This window comes from Salmo salar, chromosome ssa22, assembly GCF_905237065.1.
Source record: "Salmo salar chromosome ssa22, Ssal_v3.1, whole genome shotgun sequence".
Lineage (NCBI taxonomy): Eukaryota > Metazoa > Chordata > Actinopteri > Salmoniformes > Salmonidae > Salmo > Salmo salar.
The window spans coordinates 38573573-38587740 of NC_059463.1; the positions used below are offsets into that span (position 1 = coordinate 38573573).

The 14168-nt window shown below is 44.8% G+C and overlaps 1 protein-coding gene across 1 annotated transcript in view; it reads left to right on the top strand.

The window, feature by feature from the left end:
- The window catches only part of LOC106583532 (potassium voltage-gated channel subfamily B member 1), a 67940-nt gene extending 56835 nt beyond the window's left edge, over window positions 1-11105 (top strand). Inside the window, exons 3-4 of the mRNA XM_014167832.2 lie at window positions 8176-8386; window positions 8548-11105. Of these exons, the coding sequence (XP_014023307.1) occupies window positions 8176-8386; window positions 8548-10358 (2022 nt within the window). The 3' untranslated portion in view covers window positions 10359-11105. The remainder of the gene's footprint in view (window positions 1-8175; window positions 8387-8547) is intronic.
- Window positions 11106-14168: the final 3063 nt, after the last annotated feature.

Below are 14168 nucleotides of genomic sequence, written 5' to 3' on the forward strand. Positions count from 1 at the left end.
GTAGTAATTAATGTGGAAATTGAGCAAGTTGAGGTGACTAAACTGCTTGGAGTAACCCTAGATTGTAAACTGTCTTGGTCAAAACATATTGATGCAGTAGTAGCTAAGATGGAGAGAAGTATGTCTATAATAAAGTGATGCTCTGCCTTGTTAACAACACTATCAACAAGGCAGGTCCTACAGGCCCTAGTTTTGTCGTACCTTGACTACTGTTCAGTCGTGTGGTCAGGTGCCACAAAAAAGGACGTAGGAAAATTGCAATTGGCTCAGAACAGGGCAGCACGGCTGGCCCTTGGATGTACACAGATAGCTAATATTAATAATATGCATGTCAATCTCTCCTGGCTCAAAGTGGAGGAGAGATTGACTTCAACACTACTTGTATTATTGCGAGGTATTGACATGTTGAATGCACTGAGCTGTCTGTCTAAACTACTGGCACACATCTCGGACACCCATGCATACCCCACAAGACATGCCACAAGAGGTCTCTTCACAGTCCCCAAGTCCAGAACAGAGTATGGGAGGCACACAGTACTACATAGAGCCACGACTACATGGAACTTTATTCCACATCAAGTAACTGATGCAAGCAGTAAAATCTGATTTTAAAAAAACTGATTAAAAAAACACCTTATGGAACAGTGGGGACTGTGAAGCAACACAAACATTGGCACAGACACATTTATACACACACACACACACACACACACACACACACACACACACACACACACACACACACACACACACACACACACACACACACACACACACACACACACACATACATACGCACTATACATACACATGGCTTTAGTACTGTAGATATGTGGTAGTGGTAGAGTAGGGGTCTGAGGGCACACAGTGTGTTGTGAATGTATTGTAATGTTTTTAAAATTGTATAAACTGCCTTAATTTTGCTGGACCCCAGGAAGAGTAATAAATACTAATCCAAAATACAATTTCATCTTGAGCTCTTTCCCGAACAATTTCTTTGTGTACCCTACCCCTGTAGCTTGTCGTCATTGACCCCTGACTTACTCACGAAAAACATTGTCACCGTAGTCTATTTGTAAAGACGGAGAAATCAGTTCAGAACCGTACAGTCTGCGACTCACTGCCTGTTTTATTAGGATAATACATTTCCATTCCTTGTGGCCCTTCCACCGCCCCTTCTGTTCCTTCCTGCCCGGCACACACACACACACACACACACACACACACACACACACACACACACACACACACACACACACACACACACACACACACACACACACACACACACACACACACACCAGTCTCCAGGCCCTGGCTGCACTTCTCTGCTCCGCGAGCATTTAAGCCAAACACCAGATTTCAAGCTGAAAGAAGGAGAGAATGGAGAGAAGGAGGAGAAGATAAACAGATGAAGATAAACAGATAGGGTCATTATTCACATCTGCCGTGACACTATGGCAACAGTGTGCTCTGTCTCTGATTGGTCGTAGATAAGGTGGCCTGGCTGGTCATCATTTCATCTCCTGGGAGACTGAGCCGGAAAAATTATTATGAGACCGTTGTCAAGGCCTTCGCTGTCAATCACTTCCTAACAACCACTCCTATTGCACTGTTTTGGCTCTTATCTCCTCGCTAGTTTTTAACATCAAGCTCTACATCTGTGTGTGTGTGTGTGTGTGTGTGTGTGTGTGTGTGTGTGTGTGTGTGTGTGTGTGTGTGTGTGTGTGTGTGTGTGTGTGTGTGTGTGTGTGTGTGCGTGCGAGCGAGCGAGCGAGAGAGAGAGAGATGGCTTGGTTGTTCATTTATAAACTAGTCCTTTTATAAGACTGCATGTAATACAGGTGAGTAATACTACAGATAAATTGGCAAATTGTCAGGGTGAGTTAAGTTGTTGTCTAGTATACTAATATACTGATGAGTAGCAGTATATCCTAATATACCGATGAGTTGTAGGCCATAGAGTAGCAGTGTATCCTAATATACTGATGAGTTGTAGGCCATAGAGTAGCAGTGTATCCTAATATACTGATGAGTTGTAGGCCATAGAGTAGCAGTGTATCCTAATATACTGATGAGTTGTTGGCAGGGCCGGCCCTCGACGCTCTGCCGCCCTAGGCGAGACGAACCCCCCCCCAAAAAAAGAATTTGGCCCCCCATTCTTGCCATATTTCTTAATGTCATACCAGAGTGTCTTGTTTGCAACGCTGTTTGCAAATAATTACATCTTAGACATCCTTATGAATCTAAGCATGGCACTTTCAAAAGTGACCTTTCCACCCAGACAGAGCAGAAAAATGTAAGCTTCAACTGCTGGCTACTCGTCCATTGCATAACCCAACAACAGAAGTGTTTCCCTAAAAGCTGCCTGGGTTTAAACAAACATCTTCTCTTTTCAGAAATATAAATGCTCAATTGATAGGGACAGAATAGCAAAGTACTTTTTTTTTTATCTCCTCGAATATTATAGGTTGCAGCTCAGCTTCAGAATGCCATAGAGAGGAATCAATCTATCAAACCAATCTATCCCCATATGCATCGGAGTTATGTCTTTCTCGGGCACTTTAGAGCTTGTTTTTACCATTAGGCATCAACGAGTTAAGCATTGTTAAAGAACACTTGATATAATCTGGATACGTTTCATGTATTTATTTCAAAATATAAAGCAAACAATAGATATCCTTTTTGCCCTTTTCTTTAACAAAGGGTATGTGATACCCTCACTCAAATCGAGCCCTGGTTTTAACCAAACACAACAAGCCCTTCCCAGATACGGAGGTATTTAATCAGTGCATGCGACAGTATTGTATTTGGCTATACCAAAATCTATGAATAGCATAATTGTGTCTGTCAAACAGGTAAGATTTCCACTTATTTTTTGGGAATACGAAGAAATGGGCTCCGATTATACATGTAATTCTATGATTATGCCCATAGAAAATGTTGGTGCACGCGTGCACATATAGGAGGTCCCTTACCAGGCAGAAGGGAATATTTGACTTTAACCCCTGCATTGGAGAGTTACAATGTTGCTATCACTATGCAGCGAACTGCCTATAGTAGGTAACCGAGTGTCTTATTTATAAAAGGCCCCCTGTTATCACACATCCCATAATTGTTACAATAAAGATAACACTTTTATATAACATATTTAACACATTTTTATATTCCCGTAGAACTGTAAAAAAAATAGTAAGATCATTTGAGCTTCAGAAATAAGTGCTTTCATAAATGCATGGTGGGCCTCGTTTTGCTGGAGCAATGTAAAATAAGCTTTATGTCAATGACCCACCGTTAACGAATTTTGTTTATTTACATATCGAATTTGATTGTCCAACATCAGTTTCAGCATTTATTTATTTAGTCTCCGCCTAAAGTGGCCTCTTTCCTCTTCTGTGGTGCTGCATTGCAGTCAGCGATGTTTTCTCTCTGTAGCTGTCCATGGTCCTGAAATCAAATCATCTGAGAGAGACAGAGAGAGATAGAGAGGGGAGAGAGAGAGAACGAGATTAGGATGTAGTATATTTAAATAAAAAAAATACAATGTAAACAGGTGATAGAATAATCTCTCATAATTGAGTACTCCTTCATGATTCCATCAAAGATACCCAAGATTTCCACAAACTTCAGAAAGTTCCCATTATTTGGCTCGTTCAGCCTGTCGGTGGTCCCACGTAATGCAATGTTCTCGGTGGCCATTACGCGTATCAGGGCTATGAGCCTCTGCAGCACCTGATGCCAGTTGACAGTCTCTCCGTCAATAGCCCGTTAGGCTTGGGACAAGATAGTTTGCTTTGACACCAGCCTGATCTCCAGCTCCTTCCACCTCTGGAAACTAATTTGGTGGTAATGCTACTTCTCATGCGAGCTGAGGAGGGGGCACAGATTCTTCCAGTCCCTGCTTCCATCCCTGACCAGCGCAGATTTGCAATCCTGTTAAAAAAAGCAATGGTCTCTCCACTCTCTCCCTGTTCGCCATCCTCCTATTGTAACTTTCGATGCCCCTCATCCCTTGGGAAATTCCCCTCTTTATCCTGATGTGGCCCAGCCTGCACTAACATATCCCATAAAGATCCATTCATATATTTTGGCCACTCACCGGGATCTTTAGTTTTTTTTGTCTGGAAGTTGGATTTAGCAGCAGCACCGCCACTGTCATCGGGGACGAGGCTTGACGAATCTGAGTCCGGGTCCAAGATAGTAGGGTCTCTGCCGGCATTGTTTGGAGGTGTGGCTAGGCCTGGTGTAACCACTTGTCATTTTCCAGCGAGAGAGCTGTCATCATCGGTGGAAGTGCATGGCTCGGACTCCTCCGGTTTGCCCTCTTCGCTGCTAGAATCAGCGAACGGGGGCTCGTTGTTCTTGCGCGAATGAATGGCCTGTCCCTGGAGGCTTGTCATTCTCCACACCGGCTGATGGACATTGCTGCACGCTGATACATTTCAGCAGCGAATTTCTTTGGTTTAGAGATTGTGGCTCTTTTCTCATCCATTTTTTTTAAAATATTCGCTTCCTGATAGTTTTTGTCTTTTAGACATGGTAGCAAATTGTTTCAAATCTCTATAGCTTACTTTTAGCAAAAATTATATCCACTATTAGTAACTAGCTAACGTTAACAGGCTAGGTTAAGCTACTGCCTTAATCTCTAATCGTCACTGTCACGCCTGCTCCCGCTCTTCCCCCCTGCTGCTTGAGGGTGCCAGGCTCCCCAGCATTGCGCACTCCTGCCACCATCATTACGCACACCTGCCTTCCCCCCCATCACGCGCATCAGCGATTATTGGGCTCACCTGGACTCAATCACCTCTGTCATTACCTTCCCTATATATGCCTGGTTCCTCGCTCTGTCCCCTCCTTTAGCGTGAATTGTCACTTGTCTTTGTATACCCGTGTGCTGACGCTTTTCCTGTTCTGTTACCTGTCTGTTCCTGGTTAAATGATGATCCCCATACCTGCTTCTCATCTCCGGCTTCGGTCCTTACAGTCACACACAAACATAAAAAACCAATGCAATAATTTCATTGGCAGATTCATTTTTATTAATGTTTCACACTTGGATAATCCCATATAAACACACACATCACCTTAGGATAGTGGGAGTGAACTTCAGGAGAAGCGGGAACGCGGTGGGGGCGGGAACGGCAGCAACGCTATGAGCTGTTGGCTGGGGTGCCGCTGGCAGTGTAGTAGCTGATCAGGGGCGCCTGAGGGCGGCAGCCAATTGTCAAAATGCCCAGCGGCGGTTCTAGACCATTTCAACAGGGGGGCCAAGCTGGGGCCAGTTGTACTGTTAGAGAGGCCAGTTACATTAGACGTTATTGTTGTCATATCGTTTTCTTCACTGCATTGCAGGCATTAGCAGGTAAAAGACCATGTTCATAATCATTAGTGTTCCGCATTGCCACTGTCTAATAACGGATAGCAAAAATGTGTTATGTCAAAAAAATGTCATACTCCACATTTAGGGGGGCCACAAGGGGGTTCAAAATTGTTATCACAGGGGCCTTGCCCCCCAGACCCGCCCCTAAAATTCCGCCCCAAATTCAAGTGCCGCCATAGGTCTAATGGGAGGGCCAGCCCTGGTTGTAGGCCATAGAGTAGCAGTATTTAATAATATACTTATGAGTTGTAGGCCATAGAGTAGCAGTGTATCCTAATATACTGATGAGTTGTAGGCCATAGAGTAGCAGTATATCCTAATATACTAGACTAGACTGGACTGAACTGGTTGGACTTTTCTGGACTGGACTTGACTGGCTGGACTGGACTGCACTTGACTAACTGGACTGGACTGGCTGAACTTGACTGGACCAGACTGGATTTGTGCCTCAGGCTATGGGATTGAGTAGTGCTGATTCCAGGATCTCTTCCTAATGCTCTTATCAATGAAAAAGGATTGAAAGGCCAGACAGACAGTAAAGTGTTCCCCAGTGTGCCTGTGTTTGTGCTTCTCTGTGGGGGGGGGGGTCAGTATCCCCCCTGCGGGACAGTTAAGCTAACGTGCACTAATGTGTGATTAGCATGAGGTTGTAAGTAACAAGAACATTTCCCAGGACATAGACATATCTGATATGGGGAGAAAGCTTAAATTCTTGTTAAGCTAACCGCACTGTCCAATTTACAGTAGCTATTACAGTGAAAGCATACCATGCTAGTGTTTGAGGAGAGTGCACAGTTATGAACTTGAAAATTTATCAATAAACCAATTAGGCACATTTTGCCAGACTTGATACAACATTTTGAACAGAAATGCAACAGTTCATTGGATCAGTCTAAAACTTTGCACATACACTGCTGCCATCTAGTGGCCAAAATCTAAATTATGGCTGGGCTGGAATAATACATAATGGCCTTTCTCTTGCATTTCAAAGATGATGGGAATATATATATATTTATTTATTTATTTATTTATATATATAAATACGTTTTTTTCTTTGTATTATCTTTTACCAAATCTCATGTGTTATATTCTCCTACATTAATTTCACATTTCCACAAACTTCTAAGTGTTTCCTTTCAAATTGTATCAAGAATATGCATATCCTTGCTTCAGGTCCTGAGCTACAGGCAGTTAGATTTGGGTATGTCATGTTAGGCGATAATTGCAAAAAAGGGCCAGATCCTTAAGTTGACTAAAATGTAAAGTGTGTGTGAGTGTGTGACATGTGGAAGGCAATGGGCTCTTTTAGAACTGTCATACTGGACTAGCCTCAATGAGCCTGTGGCTAATTTTCAAGTAACGTTCCATACACACACATGCACACACACAAACACACAATGTATACACAAACAGATAAACAAACACAGGCACAGACATTTTTCACACATGCTTTGGAGAGATGGATTATCTGCAGTGATACTACAGTAAACCCCAGGTTAAAGCACTACTGTTGTTGGATAACATCAAGGTCAGATTAACAGTTACCTTGGGATCTATCATGGGCATTATCATTGGAATTCATTTGAATTTGAATACAGTTGGAATCATTTTGAACAAAGCTTGTTTGTTCTAAAATATATTATTTATTACAAAAAAACACAAGGAAGGGGTAACATTAAAGTATGTGTTTGTATTCAACCTTTTAGATAGAGCGAATAAAACAGTTATGAAATGTATATATTTTTTTATTTTTTATTTAACCTTTATTTAACTTGGCAAGTCAATTAAGAACAAATTCTTATTTACAATGACGGCCTACACAGGCCAAACCCGGATGACTCTGCCAGTTGTTTGCCGCCCAATGGGACACCCAATCACGGCCGGTTGTGATACAGCCTGGATTCGAACCAGTGTCTGTAGTGACGCTTCAAGCATTGAGATGCAGTGCCTTAGACCGCTGCACCACTCAGGAGCCAAAATGAATTTGGAAATAAGATTTTTCTGCGACTTGTCAGGCTCTTAAAGATATTTCCATCCATTGTTTGCCCTTTTTAAATTTTGATTGAAATGTTAGATTGTTGTTGCCATTCTGCTGGCTAAGCATTATCTCTCACTCTAACGCTCATTCATAGCGAGGAGGCAATTGTAGTCAGATAAGTGGGTCATGAGTTAATAACTGTTCCAAGTCAGTCCCCCTGCATTAGGCTGAACTCCTACCCAAACACACAAAAACTGGTGTAAGCTTTTTTATTGTGGGGTGGTTGATTGGAACCAGGAACCTTGTTTTCAAGACTATGCATTTTTATAATGCATTCAGAGTTTTTCTCTAATACTACTCTTCTCAATTTTTCCTCAATAAATTTGAATCTAGGTATGTGTCAGATGTGCAGATCTGTCCAGAATAACACACGACAGCAAAAACCGAATGTGCAAATCACATTAGACAATAAAGTTGTATGTTGTTTGTTTTCCCATTCATGGGGCTCACAGAGCCTCTGTTTGTCCTCCTCTTCTCCTGACATCTCCACTGCTACTTGCGCACATATTGTACTTTACGGTAAGTCACTTTTTATGAAGGCGTCTGCTAAATAGCGTATATCAATGACACTGATAATGTCTTTGATAATGACCCTGAGTCTCAAATGGCACAGAATTGTAAAAAGAAGTACACTATATAGGGAATAGGGTTTCATTTGGGACGCATACATTGTCTCTGTCGCAAATCATCCTCAATGATAACCTCTCTCTCTCTCTCTCTCTCTCTCTCTCTCTCTCTCTCTCTCTCTCTCCTCCAGATCCTAGCCATCATTTCCATCCTCTTCATTGTCCTCTCCACCATCGCCCTGTCCCTCAACACCCTGCCTGAGCTGCAGGACACAGATGAGTTTGGCCATGCCTCAGACAACCCCCAACTGGCCCATGTAGAGGCCATCTGTATAGCCTGGTTCACTATGGAGTACCTCCTCCGCTTCCTCTCATCCCCCACCAAATGGAAGTTCATCAAAGGTGAACACTTCTGTTTTTAATGTACTTTTAACATGTGCTACCTTTAGTGTCTGTCTGTGTGTCCACTGTTGTGTATTTATTGGTGTTTTATATTTTAGCTGGTGCAAACACATTTCCCTGAGGATGAATAAAGTACTGTCTTATCTTATCTTATCTTTAAGGTCCCCTGAACGTGATCGACCTGCTGGCCATCCTTCCTTATTACATCACAATCTTTCTGACAGAGTCCAACAAAAGTGTTCTACAGTTCCAGAACGTCCGGAGGGTGGTTCAGATCTTCCGGATAATGCGTATCCTGAGAATTCTGAAGCTGGCACGTCACTCCACGGGGCTACAGTCTCTAGGTTTCACCCTGAAGAGGAGTTACAATGAGCTGGGTCTACTCATCCTCTTCCTGGCCATGGGCATCATGATCTTCTCCAGCCTAGTCTTCTTTGCCGAGAAGGACGAGGATGACACAAAGTTCAAAAGCATCCCTGCCTCCTTCTGGTGGGCCACCATTACTATGACCACGGTGGGCTACGGGGACATTTACCCTAAGACTTTGCTTGGGAAGATTGTGGGGGGTCTCTGTTGCATTGCAGGGGTGCTGGTGATAGCCTTGCCCATCCCCATCATCGTCAACAACTTCTCGGAGTTCTACAAGGAGCAGAAGCGTCAAGAGAAAGCTGTGAAGCGTCGGGAGGCACTGGAGAGGGCGAAACGCAATGGGAGCATTGTCTCCATGAACATGAAGGAGGCGTTTGCCCGCAGTGCCGAGCTGATGAACGTGGTGGTGGAGAAGAGCGAGAGGCTGCTGACGCAAGATAACCACCTCTCGCCCAGCCACTGGAAGTGGACGCCCAAGCGGGCTGCCAACGCCTCAGAGACCAGCTCGGCCCACTCCTTCAACCCTGTGGAGTCCCAGACGGGTTCCCCCAGCAAGGCCAGGGCCTCCAGTCCTCAGGGGCTCAACGCTCAGAAGCTGGAGGAGATGTATTACCAGATGGCCAAGACCCAGTCACAGCCCAACCTCAACGCCAACGACAACAGCTCCAGGGCTGGCAGACAGAGGGATGAGATAGAGCTGGGGGCCATCCCTGGAGGTCCAGGGGACCCTATGCTAGGGGGTCGAGAGGGGGTGGGGGACATGAAGAGCCTGTCTAGTATTGACAGCTACATCAGCTGTGCTGCAGACTTCCAGGAGAATCCACGTGGTGTCTACCCCCTAAGTCCAGCCTCCGGCCTGGCCCTCCTTGCCCAGGAGACCAGCCGCTTCTCCCATATCAGCCCAGCCATGGCCCTCTCTGGGCGGGTCAGCACCAACCCTGGCCTCCAGACCACCCTGGAGCATGAGTTTTTTTCTGCTGCAAAAAACTCAGTCTCGGACAACACTCACAACTTCAACAAACCTTTGAAAGGTGGCAGCCACTCCTACAAGGTGAAGTACCGGAGCAGTGGAGGGGAGTCGGGGCCAGGACCAGGTCGGTCGCCCAGCAGCGGTGATCCTCTCTCAGGCATCCTGTCTGACCGCTCCCTGCTCAGCCCGGAGACGTCCATCTACACCACGGCCAGTAGCAGGACCCCACCCAAGTCTCCGGACAGCTCCACCCTGACCACGGCCCCGACCTCCACCCCGGTTGTCTTCACCTTCCATGACTCCTCCATCAGTAAGTACATTGACGCCGATACAGATGACGACGAGCACCTGAGGGACATGTCGGATGCCACAAGCCCCTCGGAGTGCCTGCTGGCCGGCTCCAGCGCCCCCAAATGCAGCCGGAACATCAACAGTGGCTACAACCATAGAGGCATCAACCACCTGGCATCAAGCACCACCCAGCGAATGCTGGGGCAGAACTGCCTGTTCCCCAGCCTGGATGGGGGGACGCGGGGGAGCGGGGGCCACACGGAGAACAATGTGGTGCCGGAGCTGCCCCGCAGGCCCAAAGGGGACAGAGGAAAGTCTAGTACCATGGACCAGAGCCTCTGAGCTGCAGAGGGACATCCAGTGACATCCAGAGAGACACGGACTAGCCGTGTGAGGAAGGCGGAGAAAGAGAAAGTGATAGAGAGATAGAAAGAGAAAGAGAGAGAAAGAAATGGAAGGAAAGAGAGACACACTGTGCCGAGTCCCTTTACAAACTAACAGAAAGGGCCAGGAAATGAGAGAGATTCAGGGCAGAGTTTGGGCTGTGGTGTTGAATACTCTGGGAAAAGACTTGTAGAACAGATCGAGAACACCACTCTCCCTCCCTATTAGCCACAGTACACTAGCTATCACAAAACTGCAGAGAGCACTCCCAGGGACCCATCTGAGCAGGGGCGTAGGGAGTAGGTCAAAGGTCAAAGCAAAGCATCCTGGGAAGGGAAACTTTGTCTGTTGGTTGGTTTGGGCTGTGGTGGTTCAGGTCAATTCATTGGCTCTGGGGTAGGGGGAAAGAGGTGAGGCAGAATGGATGAAGGGGGGAACCAGGAGGCAGGGAAGAGCAAGGAGAGATTCATGTTGTGAGGGATAGAAAGACAATCATCCCCTATATTCTCCAACAGTTCTACCTATCTCAGGTGACCACTGTCCCATTCCAGCCTGAGCCCCAGCCCAGCTCACACTGTAGTAGGGATTCCAGAAGAAGAGTTACGGTAGACGCCAATAAGCTACTTACTAGAGCCCCCCTAGCCCCAAACCTGCCCTTAGTCATATGTGTGTGTGTGTGTGTGTGTGTGTGTGTGTGTGTGTGTGTGTGTGTGTGTGTGTGTGTGTGTGTGTGTGTGTGTGTGTGTGTGTGTGTGTGTGTGTGTGTGTGTGTGTGTGTGTGTGTGTGTGTGTGTGCGCACGCACATGTTTAAAGGATAATTTATGTATCCACATTTTGAGATTGTCTTACCTGATTAATTTATTTTTATATAGATAAAGGAGGTTACCTATATGAATCTGAGGTTTACTAGTCTGTTGTGTCATGACCGTATCTGTTTGCGTATTTCTGTATGAGATATTTCTTCTTGTCAGACAGTTATTGGAGATTCAACCAGACTTGCTTTAGGGGAAAACCAGTCGGTGAGTCTTGTTCTTCTTGGTACAGTTTGTTTATCTCGTGGTGAGTGTAGAGTACCACATCTGATCTTCCATTTCTGTCTGTGAATATGTCTTGATTGTCTGTTGTTTTGTGTTACACTGAGTTTCAGTCAGAGGGGAATGGTTGAAATAATCTGTACATTTTTGGTATCAAAGTGAGGAATCATAATCATCCCTGAAGATCTGTGTATCAAGCACACATTTAGGAGAGCTCTGCTCCAAGGCGTCCATGTACCGAACAGCCTGCCTCTTCCTCCTAGTGATACCACCAAGACACAAGGGTTCAAAAGAATCGCTTCAGACGAAATGCTGAGATGTGCAAAGGAAAAATAACCTGTTTATTTTTATGGTATTTTATAAAGAATGTAGTGAATTTATATTTCCAAATCCAAGCAAACATTTAGGATATATGCTCATATTAAAACAGTGTGAAACATTGATACACAGCTGCCCCAACATGCATCATCATCATTTTCCTTTGAACAACATAAAGAGACTGAGTGTTGAGAGAGGGGGTGGGGGGGACTGAGCGTTGAGAGGGGGTGAGACAGAGAGACAGACACTGAGAGCGAGATCCTACATGCGGTACTCCTTGGGTTTGCCATACAAGCCATAAATTAATCCAGAATGCTATCTGAACAGCATATTAATTCATAAAGGGAAGAGCTTACGTAACCAAACCTGGTTATAGGTTTGGATTGAATAGCATGTCTAGTGTTATTTGAGTGCGTCTGCATTCATTCACACAGACATTCATACACTAAAGGCCAGCTGATACACAGGTCTTATATGGCAGACATCTTCAAGAAAGCTCCAGCCCAGTTTCCATAGTAACAGGCTCTCTCCTGGCAAGGCTGATACCAGGGCTGCATAGCTCTGCTAATTTGGGTGGGTAGTCTGATTGTATCAAAATGCATGCATTCTCATCCGTTTATACAGTTTGAAAACTCTCAAACATACTGTAGTTAGTACACAGGTATGTACATAGATAAATATCTCTCATGAAGCCACAGCCCCCCTGCATTGTTCTGTAATTCAGATACAGGTATAATGCAACCCTGGTTTTGAATATATCCATGATAATGCTTTCTGAATAATAGACATCACAGTGCATACTGTAGATATTGTTTAAAATCATAGACAGTCCCACAACACTGTCCACATAAACGTCCATGTGTTTGTCCTTTGCTCTCTTTCGCTCTGAGGAAAAGAGAAAAGGCGGGATTCTGCATCTCCAGAGTCAAATGTATCACTCCTGTTCCTGTCTGAGCTGGATCCGAGCGAGTTGAGCTGAGGTGTGAAAGGAATAGCAATGACTGCGGAAGGGGCAGAACCTCTGAAAAAGTGTGTGTGTGTTGATCATTTCTAAAGGGACTGCTGCTCAGCCAAGCAGAGAGCTGGTGATTAGAGCTGTGGTTACTGTTTAGTGGAGGAAGTTGAGCTGCTTCCAGTGTGTGTGTGTGTGTGTGTGTGTGTGTGTGTGTGTGTGTGTGTGTGTGTGTGTGTGTGTGTGTGTGTGTGTGTGTGTGTGTGTGTGTGTGTGTGTACATATGTTCGTAATGGACGAGATAGTTCTGATCTAGAGGGTGTATGTCGTTTTCAACCCTACAGACTGCACCTGTTATCATCAACGGTGACTAGAGTTACAGTAATATCTGGGGAACACCATTTGCCTATATACTGAGCACTGCTTTTTCACTGGCTACAGTTTTTTTCTCTGCCTGTAGAGCGCTTCAAGGCAATCTCTACCTTCACATAACACTGTAGTTCACAGCCTATTTAATGCTTAGGCCTGAACAGTCACAGTGGTGTGCATGCGTGTGTATGTGTGTGTGTGTGTGTGTGTGTGTGTGTGTGTGTGTGTGTGTGTGTGTGTGTGTGTGTGTGTGTGTGTGTGTGTGTGAGAGAGAGAGAGAGAGAGAGATAACTTCCACTTTGTTTAACAATGTTAACATGAATGACTTCAGCTGTAGGGTGGACATACAGTACAATGTCACAGGTTTATTTTCATTGTGTTCACAATGCATTTCAAATCCTCCTTCAAATCCTTCCTTTGACTGCCCTGGTGGTTGAATTAGCTGTCATCTGTAGAGCGCTAGCTTCTCGTGCTCGGTTCTGGTATTGAGCATTGTCTAACACTGAGATATGTGTTCCTGTCCCCTATGTTTCACATTACCATACATCAATATATGCTTTCACTGTAAGAATATATTGTGGGAGTCAGGGACCGCTTTGTCATGGAAACTATCTCTTTAAAGAATGATGACAATCAAATCCTCATGAATAGACATGAAATAAATTGTAGCATTGTGAAGAGAAGATCCAATGGAGAGTCATAGGATGGACAGACTGACTGGATCACATGTCATGGACAGACATACAGACACATACAGGTCAAGTATCTACTTATAGCCTTTATATATTTTTGTTTGGGTAGGAGGGTCGACTCTGGAAAATATTCTGACAAGGTCAAATATCTTTACTACTATACTGTGACCGCTGACTGGTATGTCTAAAAAAACAATTTTCTACATCAGTCCTCTCTTCCATCTCTAAGTCACCCAACATCCAAATGTCATGTAGTACAGTGTTTCCCAACCCTGGGACTCGAGTATCCCCAACAGTACATATTTTTGTTGTAACCCTGGACAAGCACACCTGATTCAACTTGTCAACTAATCATCAAGCCCTCAATGAGTTGAATGAGGTGTTTGCCCAGGGCTACAATGA